The sequence below is a fragment of the Bombina bombina genome, chromosome 3, assembly GCF_027579735.1.
Source record: "Bombina bombina isolate aBomBom1 chromosome 3, aBomBom1.pri, whole genome shotgun sequence".
NCBI classification, from domain to species: Eukaryota; Metazoa; Chordata; class Amphibia; order Anura; family Bombinatoridae; genus Bombina; species Bombina bombina.
Window position 1 is genome coordinate 818,585,922 of NC_069501.1, and position 25,540 is coordinate 818,611,461.

A 25,540-nucleotide genomic window follows, 5' to 3' on the forward strand; every position below is an offset into this window, starting at 1 on the left:
GAAATATACATACTAATACGTCTCAATTTACAAATATAAAACAATAAAATAAATTGTGTTCATTACCAAATTTCTTTGTCTCTCAGACTCTGTTTTTTGGTTATACCAAGGCTCATCACGGGAAGATTCACTCTGCCAAACATACTTCAGCACAGTGTTTATTAAGGCTTTACTGATCAGAATACACAAGTACACAATAAGATACGCATTCATTGATCTAGGGAAAAAAACACAATAGCATTTAAAAGTTTAAAATTAAAGGGACATTGTACACTAGATTTGTCATTGCATAAATGCTTTGTAGATGATCCATTTATATAGCACATCTGGGGGTGTTTTTGTAACAATGTATAGTTTTGCTTATTTTTTTTAATAACATTGTGCTGATTTTCAGACTCCTTACCAAGCCTCAAAGTGTTAGATGTATAAGTTTATTTACAGACTACTGCTGGCTCCTGTTTCTATCTGTGTGTGTGTGTGGGGGGGGGGGGTGTCTTCTTTTCCTGCTTTCCAAGTCCCTTTTACTTGGAGTCCCAGCCTAACCTCGTCAACAGTGTTAAACTGTAAACTTCTAAGTAAGCTTTTAACAGGTTTTATTCTGGATTTTATAGGCCAGTAATTAAATACTACATTGCAAAAGGTCTGCATACAAAAAGAGTGGTTTCAAAATATTTTAACTGTTTGCATTGTTTTGCAGTCCAGAGACATAATAATTGAAAAGGATCTCATATTATCTCCTCTGAAGAGGCCAGAAAGGGACATATGTAAATGAGTTACTACTGTATGTGATCAAGCAATTATTTTGTAGAATTGTAGCAGGGTTAGGTATCTGAAATCCGGTGTACACACTTCCAGTGATTATGGCTATTCGAAATAAACACATTTTTTAAAGTAAACTTACAGCTAAAAAATACAAAATAAACAATGAAAGTATATTGCATTTTTTGTTTGTTTACTAGGCATAATTTAAGGGACACTCAAGTCAAAATTAAACTTTCATGATTCAAATAGAGCAGCAATTCTAAACAACTTTCCAATTTACTTCCATTAACAAAATGTGCACAGTCTATTTATATGTACACCTTTTTGAGTCACCAGCTCCTACTGAGCATGTGCAAGAATTCACAGAATATACATATATGCATTTGTGATTGGCTGATGGCTGTCACATGATACAGGAGGAGTGGAAATAGACATAACTTTGAAATTTGTCAGTAAAAAGTCTACTAGTCATTTGAAGTTTAGACTAAGTTCTATCTCATTGTCTTTTTATCATGTGTTTGTCATTATGCAAATATACTATATTTACTGGTCCTTTAAATAATGAATGGGGAATTTAATTTTGAATTTTATGGGGGCGATTTATCAAGCTGAGGGGGACAAGCTCTGGCGGGCTGAATTCCCCATGCGGAATTCAGCATTGCACATGAGCGCTATTATGTGCTTGCGTTCAATCCACCCCCTGCCCACGCATAGCCAATCACGAGCGGGCAGGAGCTGCCAATCGCCCGGTCGGACTAGACCGTGGAGATGGAATTTCGCCACAATCAAGGTGGCGAAATGTTAGGAAAGCAGCGGTCTGATGACCGCTGCTTGTTAAATACGGCGCACAGGTTCTCTTGTGAGAACCTGCAGCTGTAGGGGCTCAAAGGCTGGCGAAAAATGTGATAAATCGACCCCTATGTACCTTTAAAGATACTAAATTCATATGGCATAATGCTTAGGGCCCAATACTCTAAAGTTCTCTGCTCAGATGAGATTCTGTAAACCGATCCGTCAGTGCTACTAAAGTGAATGTAAACTTTCATGAATTAGTGCCGTTTTTTAAAAATACTATTAAAAACAGGGGCACTTTCATTCATTAAAGTTTACATTGCAGCAGGTTTTTAAAAATACTTACCTTTCTCTTGATCAAAGCCAGATCGCCGATCCACGTCCGCAGTTCCTCTATACTTACATCACCAATGATGAAACCGGCTTCCTCCATTCATGGCTTCCCCCCCCCCCCCAGAGTGTCCATCTCGTGAGGCCACGCCATGATTGGAGGAAGACAGTTTCCTCATTGCTGTGGGAGTACAGCAGGAGAAGCAGGCGGGGGATCGGCGATCTGGCTTTGCACAAGAGTAAGGTAAGTATTTGTAAAACAACACTGCAATGTAAACTTTCATGAATGAAAGTGCCCCTGTTTTTAATAGTATTTTTAAAAACCGGGCACTAATTCATGAAAATTTACATTCTCTTAAGTTCTTTATAGCATTCTCTAAATGCAATCTTTACACGGATAGCTGTATATTTTATTAAAGGGACAGTCTATTTGAAAATTATTGTTTAAAAAGATAATCTCTTTATAATTCATTTCCCAGTTTTACATAACCAACACTGTTATATTAATATACATTTTACCTCTATGAGTATCTAAGCCTCTGCAGACTGCCCCCATATCTCAGACATTTTATTTTTCAGCTTTTTACAATCTTGCATTTTAGCCAATTAGTTGTGGACCCATTATCATTATCCACGTGAGTGAGCACAATGTTATCTATATGGCACACCTGAAATAGCACTGTATAGCTGTAGTGCAAATATTGTAAAAAGCTTCAAAAAAAGTACTGGGACAGCCTGCAGGAGCATAGAATCGAGCAATCTTAGAGGTTAAAAAGTATGTTAATAAAACAATGTTGTTTATGCAAAGCTGGCGTATGGGTAGTAAAGGCATAATCTATCTTTTTAAACAATAAAAATAATTAAGAAGACTGTCCCTTTTATTAATGGGTCTGCAGACCATACATTTATGTATGTGAAGGAGACACATATGCATTATAATATAATGCTCAAAAAGTAAGCAATTCAAAAAGTGTATTTAAAGTATAAGGTAAGAATCATAATCATAGTAATGATATACTCATATTAATAAATGTACCCAGCAAAATGTTAATTTAAATTATACATTAAAATGTACATTAACATTTAATGCACACAGTATGTACAATGCTATTTACAAATCAAAGTTAAAATTATCTGAAAAGTACTAAATTCTTAGCATAATTTATTTATTTCTATTATAAAATTAGACTCACAGCCTTGGCAAGTGAATGGAACAGGGATGTTTCTTGGATGTGTCTATAGTTCTCTCACAGGTTTCATTGTATTCTCTAAGCATGTTACTGCTACAGTTCTCACTGTTTTACCTTGTCAAATGAAAGCTGGCAAGTTTGTATCAATATACACAAGGTGCTGATAGAAAAAAGATATGTATGGGAAACTAGAAGTAAATGCAAGGTGGAGTATGCTGAAAACAGTGCAATTCTATTGTATTTGTTTCAAAGAAATTATGCTCTAAGTGCTGGGTATCCCGTGCCTCATTCGCTCTCCCCTGTGGGTACCATGCATGGGTCCTTGTAAAGATTTCCCTCAATGTTGGGGAACTTCAGAGAATAACAATAACAATAAGTGACCTTGGGTTTTGCCTCAAACTACATAAAAAAGTTTCCTAAGTCATCAATTTTTTTTTGCTACATAGGTTTTCAGTCTTAAATGATGCATGAAAAAAAACAATCTTTACTTTTCAACAGCAGATCTTTTCTGTGATTTGGACTGGTAATTTAAAGCCATCTTTGTTTCCATTCCAGTGTAGATAGCGACACCTAGAATTAACAAAAGTCAATCAATTATAAATGTAGGCAATTGGTCTTAAAGTTTTAGCATCATTTTTACAGTAAATAACCATTGCCTTAAATAAGCATTAGACTTATTCAAAGAAGTGAAGAAACATCATACAGCCAAAAGTTATGGCAAAAAAACATGATTGCAAAGTGGAATAGAAAAGAGGAACAAACAATAAAATTGAGGAAATAAAGAATGATTGTACTCAACTTATAAAATATTAAGGGCCAGATTAAAATTGGCGCACTAATTAACGCTTCTGCTCAACTATTAACTCATATCTTAACTCATATCTTATCTCATATCTTTGAGCCCCTTTTTTGTGCAATATTTTTTTTTGTATAATTTTTATTAGATGGTGTTATTATGGGTGTAACTGTACTTTGTAATGTATTTTTGATGTGTTTTGTGCAACGTTTTAGTTTTGTGAAACAGTTAACTAGAGCTCTGAGGACACAGTAATCATTCTAGCGTAAGCCCAATGAGCTCAAACACCTGCGATAGACCCCTTATCTTTTGAACACAAACATTTGTGCTCCACTTCTAATCTGGCCCTAAATGATTATGGGCCAGATTACAAGTGAAGCGGTATTTAACGCACCCACGATAACTTCGCTAGAAGTAAGCTTTTTGCATGCATCGTCTAATGTTCATATTACAAGTTGAAAGTAAACTGTTTCGGCACAAGGGCTAACTCGATGTGCGCAAAAAGCTTAACTTAGGATATTGCGCGTGCATTAACATATTCCCCCATAAAAATCAATGGAGCAAAAAACTGGAAAAAATAAAATTTATGCTTACCTGATAAATTAATTTCCTTCTTGGCAGTGAGAGTCCACGAAAACATTCATAACCTATGGGAAATACTATTCCTGACCACCAGGAGGAGGCAAAGACACCCCAAACAAGACTACAAATATCCCTCCCACTTCTCCTACCCTCCAGTAGTTCAGTCGAGGAAAAAACAACTGCTGCCACAACACACATTCTCATTTCAGCGTGGTAGTTTACTCTCACTGTCAAGAGAGAAATTTTCCTTCTATTGGCAGTGAGAGTCTACAAGAACATTCATAACCTATGGGAAACCAATACCCAAGCTGTGAAGTTCACGAGTGTTCAGGAGGGAAAAGTAGGGAAGGCAGTTCTAAGTACTAGGCACCACTTGTAGAATCCTTCTCCCAAAGGATGCCTCCGCTGAGGCAAAAACATCAAACTTGTAGAACTTTGTAAAAGTGTGTGATGAAGATTGAAGTTGCAGCCTTGCAGTTCTGCTCAATTGAGGCCTTATTCTTGAAGGCCCTAGTAGTAGACACCGGACGGGTAGAATGTGCCGTAATTCTCGAAGACTGCTCTTGACCAGCAACTCTCTCAGCCTACCTCCAAGATAAGAGGCTAGGAACTACTGGAGGGTAGGGGAAATGGAATGAAAATTTGTAGTCTTGCTTGGGGTTTCTTTGCCTTCTCCTGCCTTAAGTTACCTGAAACATCATCTAATAAAGTTGACATTTTTTGGAGTGTGTATATATATATATATATATATATATATATATATATATATATACATACATACACATACATATACATATACACACACACACCTGCCTTTTTTTCCTAACACCTGAGCCCTCATATCTCTATATGAGTCTATAACTTTTTTGAGCACATTTTTTAAAAATAATTTTTATCAGGCAGCATTATTTACATATATACACATATAAATACATCTGTACACACATTTAAACACACATGTATATACAGTTGTGCTTATAAGTTTACATACCCTGGCAGAATTTATGATTTCTTGACCATTTTTCAGAGAATATGAATGATAACACAAAAACTTTTCTTTCACTCATGGTTAGTGTTTGGCTGAAGCTATTTATTATCAATCAACTGTGTTTACTTTTTTTAAATCATAATGACAACAGAAACTACCCAAATGACCCTAATCAAAAGTTTACATATCCCAGTTCTTAATACCATGTATTGCCCCCTTTAACATCAATGACAGCTTGAAGTCTTTTGTGGTATTTGTGGATGAGGCTCTTTATCTTCTCGGATGGTATAGCTGCCCATTCTTCCTGGCAAAAAGCCTCCAGTTCCTGTAAATTCTTGGGCTGTCTTGTAAGAACTGCACGTTTGAGATCTCCCCAGAGTGGCTCAATGATATTGAGGTCAGGAGACTGAGATGGCCACTCCAGAACCTTCACTTTATTCTGCTCTAGCCAATGACAGGTGCACTTGATTTCCTGTGCCTTTGTAGCTCACACATCCCAAAACATCAGCGATCCACCTCCGTGTTTCACAGTAGGAAGGGTGTACCTTTCATCATAGGCCTTGTTGACTCCTCTCCAAATGTAGCGTTTATGGTTGTGGCTAAAAAACTAAATGTTGGTCTCATCACTCCAAATGACTGTGTCAGAAGGTTTGAGGCTTGTCTCTGTGCTGTTTGGCGTATTGTAAGCTGGATACTTTGTGGCATTTGCGTACTAATGGCTTTCTTCTGGCGACTCGACCATGCAGCCCATCTTTCTTCAAGTGCCTCCTTATTGTGCATCTTGAAACAGCCACACCACATGTTTTCAGAGAGTCCTGTATTTCACCTGAAGTTATTTGTGGGCTTTTCTTTGCTTCCCGAACAATTTTCCTGGCAGTTGTGGCTGAAATTTTAGTTGGTATACCTGACCGTGGTTTGGTTTCAAAAGAACCCCTCATTTACCCCTTCTTAATTAGAGTTTGAACACTGCTGAATGGCATTCCCAATTCCTTGGATATCTTTTTATATCCCTTTCCTGTTTTATACAGTTCAACTACCTTTTCCCGCAGATCCTTTGACAATTCTTTTGCTTTCCCCATGACTCAGAATCCAGAAACATCAGTGCAGCACTGGATGAAAGATGCAAGGGTCTGCCAGGAGTCCAGAAACCCATTGACCTTTTATACACACACACTAATTAAAAGCAAACAGACTACAGGTGAGGATGGTTACCTTTAACAGCCATTCAAACCCCTTTGTGTCAACTTGTGTGCATGTTATCAGGCCAAAATCACCAGGGTATGTAAACTTTTGATCAGGGTCATTTGGGTAGTTTCTGTTGTCATTATGATTTAAAAAGAATAAAAACAGTTGATTTATAATAAATGGATTCAGCCAAACACTAACCATGAGTGAAAGAAAAGTTTTTGTGTTATCATTTATATTCTCTGAAATATGGTCAAGAAATCATAAATTCTGCCAGGGTATGTAAACTTGTAAACTTCTGAGCACAAATGTATTAAATAAACAAACTAGTATTCCATATATAATTCCACAAAATTATATGCACAGTGCTTCAAAACATGTGTGTACATTCAAATAATAACGACATGAAGAAATTGACATTTGCAATATGTTTACTGAAATAACTTCAGAAAGAAACCGGATTACATACATTTTATAATACGAACGTGGGCTCACTTATATACTAAATATTGGCCAATATTGTAACTGTAAATAATGTCCTTATGAAGATAATATCCTTATATTTCCAAATTCATTATGCTCGGTATATTTGTGTTAATGTTCTTAACGTGTGTTAACTTCTTAAGGGTTACAGTAATTATAGCCATTAAACAGGATTTTCCTTGGCTCGTATAAATATAAAGTTGTCAGCGGTATTATATGAGAAGGTTATTCGACACTCTAGGGGTTTGGATAGCAGTTATAACAATTTCTTATCTGCTGCAAAGTCCATTAGAATTGGCATTTGTTATTGTGTTGCAGTTATATAACAATGCGACGCCTCAAGGAATTATGGCTTCTGAGATTTTATGTTTCCGCTCACCTCGCTAGGCTGTCTTTGGCAACATTAGTAACAAAGCAGTATTTACCTTGATTGCAGCAAGACTTGGTTCTCCATGTGTAGAAAGGTTACTCACTTGTCCTTTATGCTTGTGATAATCCGACCCTCAGCGAGTGGACCTTACTCAAAACCGCTAGGTGTTTTCCGGTCTTTGCTTTCTGTTATTCCAGTCCGTTCATGAGGGCTCAGCTGCAGCCCTCAGTTTGAATATCTTGCAGCTACACGCATTTCACCCTTACTGGTTGCTCGTTTAGGGCTTCAAGCTGAGGGCTGCAGCTGAGCCCTCATGAACGGACTGGAATAACGGAAAGCAAAGACCGGAAAACACCTAGCGGTTTATTTTATTAGGTTTATAATGCTGTTTAGCATTTAAAGTCTTCATTTCAAAGCTTTAAAAATAATGTATTAGGTGTTACTTATGACAATTTTGAGAGGGGCCTGGAACCTAACTCCCTCACTTCCCATTGACTTACATTATAAACTGGGTTTCAATTTACAACGGTTTCGATTTACAACCATTCCTTCTTGAACCTAACCCCAGCGTAAACTGAGGGCTACCTGTATATAGAATACTAGTTTGTTTATTTAAAACCTAAAATCTGGTGCTGGATATAGGGAACTAAGTGTGAAAACAAGTTTTTCACACATTTCTTGTTTAAGTATTACATTTAATACCCCCTTTCCCTCCGTGCACAGGGTGGCTCTGATATTAACTTACAAGTCAGACCACTCAAATGATTTAGTGTGTTAATTAGTTGAAGTGGTGCGAACCAAAACAATACAAAAGCTGAGACCTCATATCTTTGAGTCTATGGGATCAATTTATCAAAGCACCAACTGATAATACGATGGAATCCCCTTGAATCTCTCGTCATATTCAATGCAAATTGAATCCACCGTAATTAACAAAGCATCAACATTGTCAAATGTTGAAATGTGTGACTTAATGTATGCTCCTGCGATCTTAATCCGACGCAGATCGATGCTTGCGTCATTCCAGATGTTTCAAATTAACATTCGACTATTTGACACTCTTCCAATTTATCAAACATTCAACAGGAACACTAGCGTCTTTTACGCTGCAGCGTAACTATCGTTCAAACCGCCACCCTTGAGGCCGTGAATGCCATAGAAATCAATGGGAGTCTGAAAACCTAGAAAGGTTATGTTAGATGCTGCAAGAGAATGAAGCTTATTACATATTTATGTAAATTGGAAAGTTGATTACAATTGTATATTCTTTCTAAATCACACAGACACGCATGTTCAGTATCTAAATAATATGTTAAATAATAATATTATAATAACATGTAATTTCAAGGGACAGATTAATTTCAAAAGAAGTTTTAATGACAGGTAATGTCCGTCTGGCAGCAGGACTAGTAGATATAGGGATAAAAAAATAAATAAATACATTACATACTATGCTAACTTCCTTTTTTTGATCAATCTAATTTCACCATGATTAACGCATGTAATACAAGTCCCACTGCATTTTGCACCAAATTTGACGCAATACTTCGCACCAAATTGGACGCAATACTCGAACTCCTAAACAACTCACAAACTAGTGAAATTTTCCACAACTTTTGATTGGGAAATGCATAATCACATGATTTATGACATCAGCCAATCTGATTTAAATATACATTATATACTATCACTAACTAATCAAATTGCTCGATACTTGTGTCATTGATCACTCATCAGAACTTGTAAGTGCCATTTGTTACATGTGTATTGTACTTTGAAAGCATGTATATGTGAAATTAGTATTAAAGTTAAACATTGATGATAACATTAGAACGCACTGTGTAATATTTTTGACAATGATTTTAAAAATCGATTGATGTTTGATTCAATATAATCTTAAAATGATAGCTCAAAGGGATAGTCCACCTAACATTAAACTGTCATGAATCAGATACAGCAGAAATTAAAATCACCTCTTTACTGTCATGATATTTTCAGTGTTTTTCTTCCTTCTCTTAAATTTAATTTTCATTAAAAAATGTAATCTTATATGCCAGACCATTTTATAACAACTGTATAAGGTGGTGTTTAAAACTAGACTGCAATCAGGAAGGGTTACACAGCTACAGAGAGAAAACTGGCCCAGCTCTTAAAATATCCATTGATTGCAAATAAATACATATGATACTCTGATTACATATTATATTCGCATATTATTCTTGTTCAGAATAATATATTTACACTATATACATATCGTGGTATAAATAGAGATATGAAAGACAACATTGTTTAGAACAAAATAAAATTTAGGGACATGTAAATATGTTTGGAAAAGATTTCTAATATAACACATACAGGTATACCCCGCTCATACAGCGGGTTAGGGACCGGAGCCCCACTGTAAAGTGAAAACCGCCTTAAAGTGAAACAAGGCAGTTTTAGATTTCTTTTCACTTGCCAATGTGTTCAAAGACTTTAAAACATGTTTGAACTAATATATATTAGGGGTGCAGGTGTGCTACGTTTAGTTTAACAATAGCACAGCACAGTATTCAATTAGGATTCAATAAATACTGTACCTGTAAAATAGTGACAATTACTATAGTAAAATTTGCCAGACTATAGCACTGAGACACAGATTGCACTGTAATGCTGTAAACAGAGAGAACTAAGCATAACAAAATGGTGCCAGTCACTTTTCTTTCAATTTCACAATGATTACAGCACTGTTTCAAAATCCTTGGAGGCTGAACTTCAGCTCCACAGAGCGCTGTATTAGCGAAGCGCTGTAAAGTGAGGAATACCTGTATATATATATATACACACACACACACACAAGTATGTGCAAAGATTATACAAAAATAGAGGAGCACATACAGGTGTTAAATGCAAGTCAGAATATGTATTTACATAATAGCGTCATAGCGCAGAATGAGTGAATAAAAAAAAATACACACAGGGTGGAGGGGTCAATACCCCGGGGTTAAGATACAGAATATCACTTGGGCTAAATAACAAACAGGTAGATGCGTTTCAGCTTATAGCCTTACTCTTCACCTAAACTAAAAATGTGCAACGTGCTCTATAAAACTAGCAGCCCTGCTCTCTATAGGACACCGGGTTCACACCCCCTTCTATGCAATGTCCAATAAGATGTGTTCGAACCAAGCAGCTCATTATAATGGTAAACATTGGGGAAGCTAATGTTAGACCGATGGTTGGCGTACAATAGGACACCAACCAATTGTCCAATAGGACAATTGGTAACATAGTAGCACCTACTAGATTGAAGAATGAAGTGCCGTCCACCGTCTTGGTTGAGCTGTAAGGGCACCTTTTAGTTGCCATCATCACACGTGTGTGGCATGTGAAAGGCTAGCCATAGGAGAAATTTTTAGCTCACTAACTACAGGTCAAACATTTAAAATAGATTCATGTCTTAATTGCAGGTCAACATATGTTATATATGTAATTAACTGCAAAGATTGTTCTCTCCAATATGTAGGGTTAACCACCAGGGAGGCAAGAACCTGCATTAAGGAACACCTAGCAGACATTAGGGCAGGTACACTCACCACTCCCCTGGTGAACCACTTCTCTGGCATACACCTCAAGAATATAACATCATTCACATGAACTGTAATAGAGCGGATCCCTCCACTCAGGGGGGGACAGGATAGGACTCGCAAGCTAGGGGAGAGGGAGGCCTTCTGGATCTTTAAGTTGAGGACCAGAGTTCTAAAAGGCCTCAACTCAGAGTTTGATCTCATCAATTTTTGGTGAGACCTTGCTTGCGCAGAGGTATACATGTCCTATCTGACTCCTGACAGCCATTGAATGCCGCTGGTCCTTACCCTGAGGGGATGGGGCCTTCTGTTCAGTTCCGATCCATTTATGTATATATTCCAATGAGTAATGGCTACATGAAGTTATGGCTATCTAGATATCCTTATTCCCTAAACAGCCAACACTGGTCCTTTGACCTCAAGGCAATCCCATCCATTTACTTATTTATTTATTCATTAGGTTGTTGTTCCCAGGACACGCATTATCCCATCACACACTTCCACTAGTAGGCACTATGATAGGGCTAGAGAGGTTGTTCACCATTAGTCTCCATATCAGTTGTTGGGGTGCCAGTGCAAGTTTAAGGAGGGTGGGCTTCCATTCACAACATTTTAACATCAATTTTTCCATTAGTACGGTCCACAGTGAGTGTGGCTTTTAGCTTAATCAGTGACCAAATTGAAGTAACAACATATAAATGATTATATTAGAGCAAGTACTGACTATGATGGATTAGTGTATGGTATTTATCTAATAATTACTGGATTGTGCGGCGCACACAAAGCAAGCAAATAATTATGCCGAAACTGTTATTTATAAAGAAGCAGTTGAATACGCTAAAGGTTGCAATATTAAGTATGATGCAACGAGTGTATTGGTGAGCGTGCCCTCAATTGTATTAGATCTGGGCTGTTACCGGGGAACGCTATAGATATCCTGTATGTATAATTATGTATGTATTTATGGTTTATAATTCAAGCTTACATGTACATTACGGTAGTTCAGCTGGTAACGCCAACCATCGGTCTAACATTAGCTACCCCAATGTTTACCATTATAATGAGCTGCTTGGTTTGAACACATCTTATTGGACATTGCATAGAAGGGGGTGTGAAAATACTGCACAAAAAATACAGATTGAACCATAATAGTCCTGGAGTATATTTATAACTTATTAATAATATGCCACACAAATATTTTTATAACCGTTAGTATGTCTGCTAATTTTAAAAAAGTATAAGAATTTAAAAATAATTAAATACAAATATTATAGTAGTGCAATATCTGCTTTGGTGCTCAGATGGTGTAATTTATTTTGACTATTTTTTTAGAGCTTGTATAACTTTGCTAAATTGCGCTGGGCTTGTTTCTCCTTCACATACAGAAATGCAGAGAACGACCCATGGAGTCATATAGCAAAATCTGCCTTTTTAGAATTTCACTAGGGATCTTGCAGTGCTAGGGGATCCTTTTAAATCATCTCGTCAGCGGAGAGTTTTATATCATCTGCCATTGGAGACTATGTTCAGGATGCTGACATAATAAATATACTTACCAAACACTCTCTCTGTATTCTTTAGGGTGGCTCCTCGAAGGAGCAGGTTCTCTGACCCCAAAGGGCCTAATAATATCATAAACAGAAAATTATTCATTTGATGTCTCTTTAGTTTGGCTAACTTTGCATGTAAGAACTTGCACAGGAATATGAAAAAATTATGTTATTTAAAGCCACAAATGTCATAAATCAGAATAAATAAAAAAGTAACAAATCCTTTCACTTTGCAGTTTGTTGTGACCCCAGTGTGACCAACCTGTTTTTTCAAATTGTGAAAATATTAAAAGTTTTTTTTTTCTTTAGTTAAATTTTTTCTTTCATGATTCAGATAGAGCATATAATTTTAAGTAACTTTCTAATTTACTCCTATTATCAATGTTTCTTCATTCTATTGCTATCTTTATTTAAAAGAAGGAATGTAATCTTAGCAGCCAGCCATTTTAAGCTCAGCACCATGGATAGTGCTTGCTTATTGGAGGCTTACATTTACCCACTAATAAGCAAGCATAACCCAGGTTCTCAAAAAAATGGGCCGGCACCTTTGCATCACTTTCCTGCTTTTTAAATAAAGATATCAAGAGAACAAAGAAAAATTGATAATAGGAGTAAAATAGAAAGTTGCTTAAAATTGCATGCTCTATCTGAACCATGAAAGAAAACATTTGGGATTAGTGTCCTTTTAACTCTACTCAACTGTATTTTCAAAGGCCATAAGCATTCTTTCTAGTTCTAACTACACTTAGAAAAGCTTATAGACAGCTGAATGCATTGAATGCAAACCCAGTATGGTATAATAACATCAGGATTTATTAATAGACCATAAAAGGTAAGTACATTCTCAGAAAATATAGAAAACTGATGTGAAGGTCAGTTAATTAAATGTATAGATAGTAGAGTCTGCAATAAAATAAATGTTTAGCTGCAATTAATTAACATCATTTTATTATTCTTTCATCAGACAGGAACAAGATTTATGCACATTTAAAACATCTATTTAAAATGAAATATCTGCACTAACCTTGCTATTGTCTCATCCGTTTCATTGTAAATGTTTATTCTTCCGACAAACCTATGAAACAAAGAGTGACAGCAAAAGAATAGAAATGACCTGGATTTTCAGAACGATAAAAATAATAATATTACTTTTTTATCGATGAGGCATAAAAACGAACAAGAAAAAAAGGAGGAGGAAAGAAGAAAAGGAAGAAGATATTTTACACACATAACAGTGAATGAACCCTTCAGCTTGCCTAGAACACTAGCAGCCGTTATTTAATCAATTAACTGCCCCCCTTACCTTTGTGGGTTCTGGGGATGGGTCCACCTTGTATTGTAAGCTTTGCAATTAGTGCTGCTGCTGGGGAGTTTTAGGTGAGAGAAGGCAGCAAGAGGATAGTGCTGCTTTGTGCAGCCATTTGACAGAACAATGCACACTATAAAGGTAAGAGGGGCATCCTGACTGAGAATGAATGCTTTAGACCAGTGGATCCCACAGTGTGCAGTACTGCCCCCTGGAGGGCAGAGGGATTAACAAGGGGGGTACTAATAGGCATAAGAGGTGGAAAGGGGGCACTGGGAATATCATAGGGGGTGCTAGTAGGAACGACTGATAAGAGGATACTAGTGGGCCCCTCTACTTATAATTATTGAAGTTTGTTGTGTTTTATCCTAGATGCGAAAAAACAACTCTCACTTTTGGGGCCAAATTATCAAGCTTCGAAAGACCGGCTGCTCCATAACTTGTCCGCCTGCTCTGAGGAAAATCAACCCAATCGAATACGATCGGGTTGAAATGACACCACCTGCTACCGGCCGATTGGCCGTGAATCTGCAGGGGGGCGGGCATTGCACATGCAGTTCACCAAGAACTGCTGGTGCAATGATAAATGCCGACAGCATATGCTGTCGGCATTTATCATTGCACCAGCAGTTCTTTGAACTGCAAGTGCAATGCCCGCCCCCTGCAGATTCACGGCCAATCGGCCGGTAGCAGGTGGTGTCATTCAACCCGATCGTATTCGATTGGGTTGATTTTCCTCAGAGCAGGCGGACAAGTTATGGAGCAGCGGTCTTTCGAAGCTTGATAATTTGGCCCCAAAGTGAGAGTTGTTTTTCGCATCTAGGATAAAACACAACAAACTTCAATAATTATAAGTAGAGGGGCCCACTAGTATCCTCTTATCAGTCGTTCCCTACTAGCACCCCTATGATATTCCCAGTGCCCCCTTTCCACCTCTTATGCCTATTAGTACCCCCCTTGTTAATCCCTCTGCCCTCCAGGGGGCAGTACTGCACACTGTGGGATCCACTGGTCTAAAGCATTCATTCTCAGTCAGGATGCCCCTCTTACCTTTATAGTGTGCATTGTTCTGTCAAATGGCTGCACAAAGCAGCACTATCCTCTTGCTGCCTTCTCTCACCTAAAACTCCCCAGCAGCAGCACTAATTGCAAAGCTTACAATACAAGGTGGACCCATCCCCAGAACCCACAAAGGTAAGGGGGGCAGTTAATTGATTAAATAACGGCTGCTAGTGTTCTAGGCAGCTGAAGGGTTCATTCACTGTTATGTGTGTAAAATATCTTCTTCCTTTTCTTCTTTCCTCCTCCTTTTTTCTTGTTCGTTTTTATGCCTCATCGATAAAAAAGTAATATTATTATTTTTATCGTTCTGAAAATCCAGGTCATTTCTATTCTTTTGCTGTCACTCTTTGTTTCATAGGTTTGTCGGAAGAATAAACATTTACAATGAAACGGATGAGACAATAGCAAGGTTAGTGCAGATATTTCATTTTAAATAGATGTTTTAAATGTGCATAAATCTTGTTCCTGTCTGATGAAAGAATAATAAAATGATGTTAATTAATTGCAGCTAAACATTTATTTTATTGCAGACTCTACTATCTATACATTTAATTAACTGACCTTCACATCAGTTTTCTATATTTTCTGAGAATGTACTTACCTTTTATGGTCTATTAATAAATCCTGATGTTAATATACCATACTGGGTTTGCATTCAATGCATTCAGCTGTCTATAAGCTTTTCTAAGTGTAGTTAGAACTAGAAAGAATGCTTATGGCCTTTGAAAATACAGTTGAGTAGAGTTAAAAGGACACTAATCCCAAATGTTTTCTTTCATGGTTCAGATAGAGCATGCAATTTTAAGCAACTTTCTAATTTACTCCTATTATCAATTTTTCTTTGTTCTCTTGATATCTTTATTTAAAAAGCAGGAAAGTGATGCAAAGGTGCCGGCCCATTTTTTGAGAACCGGGTTATGCTTGCTTATTAGTGGGTAAATGTAAGCCTCCAATAAGCAAGCACTATCCATGGTGCTGAGCTTAAAATGGCTGGCTGCTAAGATTTACATTCCTTCTTTTAAAATAAAGATAGCAATAGAATGAAGAAACATTGATAATAGGAGTAAATTAGAAAGTTACTTAAAATTATATGCTCTATCTGAATCATGAAAGAAAAAATTTAACTAAAGAAAAAAAAAACTTTTAATATTTTCACAATTTGAAAAAACAGGTTGGTCACACTGGGTCACAACAAACTGCAAAGTGAAAGGATTTGTTACTTTTTATTTATTCTGATTTATGACATTTGTGGCTTTAAATAACATAATTTTTTCATATTCCTGTGCAAGTTCTTACATGCAAAGTTAGCCAAACTAAAGAGACATCAAATGAATAATTTTCTGTTTATGATATTATTAGGCCTTTGGGGTCAGAGAACCTGCTCCTTCGAGGAGCCACCCTAAAGAATACAGAGAGAGTGTTTGGTAAGTATATTTATTATGTCAGCATCCTGAACATAGTCTCCAATGGCCAGATGATATAAAACTCTCCGCTGACGAGATGATTTAAAAGGATCCCCTAGCACTGCAAGATCCCTAGTGAAATTCTAAAAAGGCAGATTTTGCTATATGACTCCATGGGTCGTTCTCTGCATTTCTGTATGTGAAGGAGAAACAAGCCCAGCGCAATTTAGCAAAGTTATACAAGCTCTAAAAAAATAGTCAAAATAAATTACACCATCTGAGCACCAAAGCAGATATTGCACTAATAATATTTGTATTTAATTATTTTTAAATTCTTATACTTTTTAAAATTAGCATGACATACTAACGGTTATAAAAATATTTGTGTGGCATATTATTAATAAGTTATAAATATACTCCAGGACTATTATGGTTCAATCTGTATTTTTTGTGCAGTATTTTCACACCCCCTTCTATGCAATGTCCAATAAGATGTGTTCAAACCAAGCAGCTCATTATAATGGTAAACATTGGGGTAGCTAATGTTAGACCGATGGTTGGCGTTACCACTGAACTACCCGTAATGTACATGTAAGCTTGAATTATAAACCATAAATACATACATAATTATACATACAGGATATCTATAGCGTTCCCCGGTAACAGCCCAGATCTAATACAATTGAGGGCACGCTCACCAATACACTCGTTGCATCATACTTAATATTGCAACCTTTAGCGTATTCAACTGCTTCTTTATAAATAACAGTTTCGGCATAATTATTTGCTTGCTTTGTGTGCGCCGCACAATCCAGTAAATTATTAGATAAATACCATACACTAATCCATCATAGTCAGTACTTGCTCTAATATAATCATTTATATGTTGTTACTTCAATTTGGTCACTGATTAAGCTAAAAGCCACACTCACTGTGGACCGTACTAATGGAAAAATTGATGTTAAAATGTGTGAATGGAAGCCCACCCTCCTTAAACTTGCACTGGCACCCCAACAACTGATATGGAGACTAATGGTGAACAACCTCTCTAGCCCTATCATAGTGCCTACTAGTGGAAGTGGTGTGATGGGATAATGCGTGTCCTGGGAACAACAACCTAATGAATAAATAAATAAGTAAATGGATGGGATTGCCTTGAGGTCAAAGGACCAGTGTTGGCTGTTTAGGGAATAAGGATATCTAGATAGCCATAACTTCATGTAGCCATTACTCATTGGAATATATACATAAATGGATCGGAACTGAACAGAAGGCCCCATCCCCTCAGGGTAAGGACCAGCGGCATTCAATGGCTGTCAGGAGTCAGATAGGACATGTATACCTCTGCGCAAGCAAGGTCTCACCAAAAATTGATGAGATCAAACTCTGAGTTGAGGCCTTTTAGAACTCTGGTCCTCAACTTAAAGATCCAGAAGGCCTCCCTCTCCCCTAGCTTGCGAGTCCTATCCTGTCCCCCCCTGAGTGGAGGGATCCGCTCTATTACAGTTCATGTGAATGATGTTATATTCTTGAGGTGTATGCCAGAGAAGTGGTTCACCAGGGGAGTGGTGAGTGTACCTGCCCTAATGTCTGCTAGGTGTTCCTTAATGCAGGTTCTTGCCTCCTGGTGGTTAACCCTACATATTGGAGAGAACAATCTTTGCAGTTAATTACATATATAACATATGTTGACCTGCAATTAAGACATGAATCTATTTTAAATGTTTGACCTGTAGTTAGTGAGCTAAAAATTTCTCCTATGGCTAGCCTTTCACATGCCACACACGTGTGATGATGGCAACTAAAAGGTGCCCTTACAGCTCAACCAAGACGGTGGACGGCACTTCATTCTTCAATCTAGTAGGTGCTACTATGTTACCAATTGTCCTATTGGACAATTGGTTGGTGTCCTATTGTACGCCAACCATCGGTCTAACATTAGCTTCCCCAATGTTTACCATTATAATGAGCTGCTTGGTTCGAACACATCTTATTGGACATTGCATAGAAGGGGGTGTGAACCCGGTGTCCTATAGAGAGCAGGGCTGCTAGTTTTATAGAGCACGTTGCACATTTTTAGTTTAGGTGAAGAGTAAGGCTATAAGCTGAAACGCATCTACCTGTTTGTTATTTAGCCCAAGTGATATTCTGTATCTTAACCCCGGGGTATTGACCCCTCCACCCTGTGTGTATTTTTTTTATTCACTCATTCTGCGCTATGACGCTATTATGTAAATACATATTCTGACTTGCATTTAACACCTGTATGTGCTCCTCTATTTTTGTATAATCTTTGCACATACTTGTGTGTGTGTGTGTGTATATATATATACAGGTATTCCTCACTTTACAGCGCTTCGCTAATACAGCGCTCTGTGGAGCTGAAGTTCAGCCTCCAAGGATTTTGAAACAGTGCTGTAATCATTGTGAAATTGAAAGAAAAGTGACTGGCACCATTTTGTTATGCTTAGTTCTCTCTGTTTACAGCATTACAGTGCAATCTGTGTCTCAGTGCTATAGTCTGGCAAATTTTACTATAGTAATTGTCTCTATTTTACAGGTACAGTATTTATTGAATCCTAATTGAATACTGTGCTGTGCTATTGTTAAACTAAACGTAGCACACCTGCACCCCTAATATATATTAGTTCAAACATGTTTTAAAGTCTTTGAACACATTGGCAAGTGAAAAAAATCTAAAACTGCCTTGTTTCACTTTAAGGCGGTTTTCACTTTACAGTGGGGCTCCGTCCCTAACCCGCTGTATGAGCGGGTATACCTGTATGTGTTATATTAGAAATCTTTTCCAAACATATTTACATGTCCCTAAATTTTATTTTGTTCTAAACAATGTTGTCTTTCATATCTCTATTTATACCACGATATGTATATAGTGTAAATATATTATTCTGAACAAGAATAATATGCGAATAATATGTAATCAGAGTATCATATGTATTTATTTGCAATCAATGGATATTTTAAGAGCTGGGCCAGTTTTCTCTCTGTAGCTGTGTAACCCTTCCTGATTGCAGTCTAGTTTTAAACACCACCTTATACAGTTGTTATAAAATGGTCTGGCATATAAGATTACATTTTTTAATGAAAATTAAATTTAAGAGAAGGAAGAAAAACACTGAAAATATCATGACAGTAAAGAGGTGATTTTAATTTCTGCTGTATCTGATTCATGACAGTTTAATGTTAGGTGGACTATCCCTTTGAGCTATCATTTTAAGATTATATTGAATCAAACATCAATCGATTTTTAAAATCATTGTCAAAAATATTACACAGTGCGTTCTAATGTTATCATCAATGTTTAACTTTAATACTAATTTCACATATACATGCTTTCAAAGTACAATACACATGTAACAAATGGCACTTACAAGTTCTGATGAGTGATCAATGACACAAGTATCGAGCAATTTGATTAGTTAGTGATAGTATATAATGTATATTTAAATCAGATTGGCTGATGTCATAAATCATGTGATTATGCATTTCCCAATCAAAAGTTGTGGAAAATTTCACTAGTTTGTGAGTTGTTTAGGAGTTCGAGTATTGCGTCCAATTTGGTGCGAAGTATTGCGTCAAATTTGGTGCAAAATGCAGTGGGACTTGTATTACATGCGTTAATCATGGTGAAATTAGATTGATCAAAAAAAGGAATTAGCATAGTATGTAATGTATTTATTTATTTTTTATCCCTATATCTACTAGTCCTGCTGCCAGACGGACATTACCTGTCATTAAAACTTCTTTTGAAATTAATCTGTCCCTTGAAATTACATGTTATTATAATATTATTATTTAACATATTATTTAGATACTGAACATGCGTGTCTGTGTGATTTAGAAAGAATAATACAATTGTAATCAACTTTCCATTTACATAAATATGTAATAAGCTTCATTCTCTTGCAGCATCTAACATAACCTTTCTAGGTTTTCAGACTCCCATTGATTTCTATGGCATTCACGGCCTCAAGGGTGGCGGTTTGAACGATAGTTACGCTGCAGCGTAAAAGACGCTAGTGTTCCTGTTGAATGTTTGATAAATTGGAAAGAGTGTCAAATAGTCGAATGTTAATTAAACATCTGGAATGACGCAAGCATCGATCTGCGTCGGATTAAGATCGCAGGAGCATACATTAAGTCACACATTTCAACATTTGACAATGTTGATGCTTTGTTAATTACGGTGGATTCAATTTGCATTGAATATGACGAGAGATTCAAGGGGATTCCATCGTATTATCAGTTGGTGCTTTGATAAATTGATCCCATAGACTCAAAGATATGAGGTCTCAGCTTTTGTATTGTTTTGGTTCGCACCACTTCAACTAATTAACACACTAAATCATTTGAGTGGTCTGACTTGTAAGTTAATATCAGAGCCACCCTGTGCACGGAGGGAAAGGGGGTATTAAATGTAATACTTAAACAAGAAATGTGTGAAAAACTTGTTTTCACACTTAGTTCCCTATATCCAGCACCAGATTTTAGGTTTTAAATAAACAAACTAGTATTCTATATACAGGTAGCCCTCAGTTTACGCTGGGTTAGGTTCAAGAAGGAATGGTTGTAAATCGAAACCGTTGTAAATTGAAACCCAGTTTATAATGTAAACAATGGGAAGTGAGGGAGTTAGGTTCCAGGCCCCTCTCAAAATTGTCATAAGTAACACCTAATACATTATTTTTAAAGCTTTGAAATGAAGACTTTAAATGCTAAACAGCATTATAAACCTAATAAAATAAACCGCTAGGTGTTTTCCGGTCTTTGCTTTCCGTTATTCCAGTCCGTTCATGAGGGCTCAGCTGCAGCCCTCAGCTTGAAGCCCTAAACGAGCAACCAGTAAGGGTGAAATGCGTGTAGCTGCAAGATATTCAAACTGAGGGCTGCAGCTGAGCCTCATGAACGGACTGGAATAACAGAAAGCAAAGACCGGAAAACACCTAGCGGTTTTGAGTAAGGTCCACTCGCTGAGGGTCGGATTATCACAAGCATAAAGGACAAGTGAGTAACCTTTCTACACATGGAGAACCAAGTCTTGCTGCAATCAAGGTAAATACTGCTTTGTTACTAATGTTGCCAAAGACAGCCTAGCGAGGTGAGCGGAAACATAAAATCTCAGAAGCCATAATTCCTTGAGGCGTCGCATTGTTATATAACTGCAACACAATAACAAATGCCAATTCTAATGGACTTTGCAGCAGATAAGAAATTGTTATAACTGCTATCCAACCCCTAGAGTGTCGAATAACCTTCTCATATAATACCGCTGACAACTTTATATTTATACGAGCCAAGGAAAATCCTGTTTAATGGCTATAATACTGTAACCCTTAAGAAGTTAACACACGTTAAGAACATTAACACAAATATACCGAGCATAATGAATTTGGAAATATAAGGATATTATCTTCATAAGGACATTATTTACAGTTACAATATTGGCCAATATTTAGTATATAAGTGAGCCCACGTTCGTATTATAAAATGTATGTAATCCGGTTTCTTTCTGAAGTTATTTCAGTAAACATATTGCAAATGTCAATTTCTTCATGTCGTTATTATTTGAATGTACACACATGTTTTGAAGCACTGTGCATATAATTTTGTGGAATTATATATGGAATAAGTTTGTTTATTTAATACATTTGTGCTCAGAAGTTTACAAGTTTACATACCCTGGCAGAATTTATGATTTCTTGACCATATTTCAGAGAATAAAATGATAACACAAAAACTTTTCTTTCACTCATGGTTAGTGTTTGGCTGAATCCATTTATTATAAATCAACTGTTTTTATTCTTTTTAAATCATAATGACAACAGAAACTACCCAAATGACCCTGATCAAAAGTTTACATACCCTGGTGATTTTGGCCTGATAACATGCACACAAGTTGACACAAAGGGGTTTGAATGGCTGTTAAAGGTAACCATCCTCACCTGTAGTCTGTTTGCTTTTAATTAGTGTGTGTGTATAAAAGGTCAATGGGTTTCTGGACTCCTGGCAGACCCTTGCATCTTTCATCCAGTGCTGCACTGATGTTTCTGGATTCTGAGTCATGGGGAAAGCAAAAGAATTGTCAAAGGATCTGCGGGAAAAGGTAGTTGAACTGTATAAAACAGGAAAGGGATATAAAAAGATATCCAAGGAATTGGGAATGCCATTCAGCAGTGTTCAAACTCTAATTAAGAAGGGGTAAATGAGGGGTTCTTTTGAAACCAAACCACGGTCAGGTATACCAACTAAAATTTCAGCCACAACTGCCAGGAAAATTGTTCGGGAAGCAAAGAAAAGCCCACAAATAACTTCAGGTGAAATACAGGACTCTCTGAAAACATGTGGTGTGGCTGTTTCAAGATGCACAATAAGGAGGCACTTGAAGAAAGATGGGCTGCATGGTCGAGTCGCCAGAAGAAAGCCATTAGTACGCAAATGCCACAAAGTATCCAGCTTACAATACGCCAAACAGCACAGAGACAAGCCTCAAACCTTCTGACACAGTCATTTGGAGTGATGAGACCAACATTTAGTTTTTTAGCCACAACCATAAACGCTACATTTGGAGAGGAGTCAACAAGGCCTATGATGAAAGGTACACCCTTCCTACTGTGAAACACGGAGGTGGATCGCTGATGTTTTGGGATGTGTGAGCTACAAAGGCACAGGAAATCAAGTGCACCTGTCATTGGCTAGAGCAGAATAAAGTGAAGGTTCTGGAGTGGCCATCTCAGTCTCCTGACCTCAATATCATTGAGCCACTCTGGGGAGATCTCAAACGTGCAGTTCTTACAAGACAGCCCAAGAATTTACAGGAACTGGAGGCTTTTTGCCAGGAAGAATGGGCAGCTGTACCATCCGAGAAGATAAAGAGCCTCATCCACAAATACCACAAAAGACTTCAAGCTGTCATTGATGTTAAAGGGGGCAATACATGGTATTAAGAACTGGGATATGTAAACTTTTGATTAGGGTCATTTGGGTAGTTTCTGTTGTCATTATGATTTAAAAAAAGTAAACACAGTTGATTGATAATAAATAGCTTCAGCCAAACACTAACCATGAGTGAAAGAAAAGTTTTTGTGTTATCATTCATATTCTCTGAAAAATGGTCAAGAAATCATAAATTCTGCCAGGGTATGTAAACTTATAAGCACAACTGTATATACATGTGTGTTTAAATGTGTGTACAGATGTATTTATATGTGTATATATGTAAATAATGCTGCCTGATAAAAATTATTTTTAAAAAATGTGCTCAAAAAAGTTATAGACTCATATAGAGATATGAGGGCTCAGGTGTTAGGAAAAAAAGGCAGGTGTGTGTGTGTATATGTATATGTATGTGTATGTATATATATATATATAATATATATATATATATATATATACACACTCCAAAAAATGTCAACTTTATTAGATGATGTTTCAGGTAACTTAAGGCAGGAGAAGGCAAAGAAACCCCAAGCAAGACTACAAATTTTCATTCCATTTCCCCTACCCTCCAGTAGTTCCTAGCCTCTTATCTTGGAGGTAGGCTGAGAGAGTTGCTGGTCAAGAGCAGTCTTCGAGAATTACGGCACATTCTACCCGTCCGGTGTCTACTACTAGGGCCTTCAAGAATAAGGCCTCAATTGAGCAGAACTGCAAGGCTGCAACTTCAATCTTCATCACACACTTTTACAAAGTTCTACAAGTTTGATGTTTTTGCCTCAGCGGAGGCATCCTTTGGGAGAAGGATTCTACAAGTGGTGCCTAGTACTTAGAACTGCCTTCCCTACTTTTCCCTCCTGAACACTCGTGAACTTCACAGCTTGGGTATTGGTTTCCCATAGGTTATGAATGTTCTTGTAGACTCTCACTGCCAATAGAAGGAAAATTTCTCTCTTGACAGTGAGAGTAAACTACCACGCTGAAATGAGAATGTGTGTTGTGGCAGCAGTTGTTTTTCCTCGACTGAACTACTGGAGGGTAGGAGAAGTGGGAGGGATATTTGTAGTCTTGTTTGGGGTGTCTTTGCCTCCTCCTGGTGGTCAGGAATAGTATTTCCCATAGGTTATGAATGTTTTCGTGGACTCTCACTGCCAAGAAGGAAATTAATTTATCAGGTAAGCATAAATTTTATTTTTTCCAGTTTTTTGCTCCATTGATTTTTATGGGGGAATATGTTAATGCACGCGCAATATCCTAAGTTAAGCTTTTTGCGCACATCGAGTTAGCCCTTGTGCCGAAACAGTTTACTTTCAACTTGTAATATGAACATTAGACGATGCATGCAAAAAGCTTACTTCTAGCGAAGTTATCGTGGGTGCGTTAAATACCGCTTCACTTGTAATCTGGCCCATAATCATTTAGGGCCAGATTAGAAGTGGAGCACAAATGTTTGTGTTCAAAAGATAAGGGGTCTATCGCAGGTGTTTGAGCTCATTGGGCTTACGCTAGAATGATTACTGTGTCCTCAGAGCTCTAGTTAACTGTTTCACAAAACTAAAACGTTGCACAAAACACATCAAAAATACATTACAAAGTACAGTTACACCCATAATAACACCATCTAATAAAAATTATACAAAAAAAAATATTGCACAAAAAAGGGGCTCAAAGATATGAGATAAGATATGAGTTAAGATATGAGTTAATAGTTGAGCAGAAGCGTTAATTAGTGCGCCAATTTTAATCTGGCCCTTAATATTTTATAAGTTGAGTACAATCATTCTTTATTTCCTCAATTTTATTGTTTGTTCCTCTTTTCTATTCCACTTTGCAATCATGTTTTTTTGCCATAACTTTTGGCTGTATGATGTTTCTTCACTTCTTTGAATAAGTCTAATGCTTATTTAAGGCAATGGTTATTTACTGTAAAAATGATGCTAAAACTTTAAGACCAATTGCCTACATTTATAATTGATTGACTTTTGTTAATTCTAGGTGTCGCTATCTACACTGGAATGGAAACAAAGATGGCTTTAAATTACCAGTCCAAATCACAGAAAAGATCTGCTGTTGAAAAGTAAAGATTGTTTTTTTTCATGCATCATTTAAGACTGAAAACCTATGTAGCAAAAAAAAATTGATGACTTAGGAAACTTTTTTATGTAGTTTGAGGCAAAACCCAAGGTCACTTATTGTTATTGTTATTCTCTGAAGTTCCCCA

At 36.9% G+C, this 25,540-nt stretch overlaps 1 protein-coding gene and 1 long non-coding RNA gene across 2 annotated transcripts in view; one reads left to right on the forward strand and one right to left on the reverse strand.

The window, feature by feature from the left end:
* The window catches only part of ATP11A (ATPase phospholipid transporting 11A), a 413,089-nt gene that overhangs the window by 83,660 nt on the left and 303,889 nt on the right, over positions 1–25,540 (reverse strand). Inside the window, exon 11 of the mRNA XM_053707775.1 lies at positions 67–217. Within this exon, the coding sequence (XP_053563750.1) occupies positions 67–217 (151 nt within the window). The remainder of the gene's footprint in view (positions 1–66; positions 218–25,540) is intronic.
* On the forward strand, positions 15,308–25,362 carry LOC128654094 (uncharacterized). Its single transcript, XR_008401422.1, has 3 exons — positions 15,308–15,371; positions 16,322–16,386; positions 25,315–25,362. It is a non-coding gene; the product is annotated as an uncharacterized LOC128654094 (long non-coding RNA).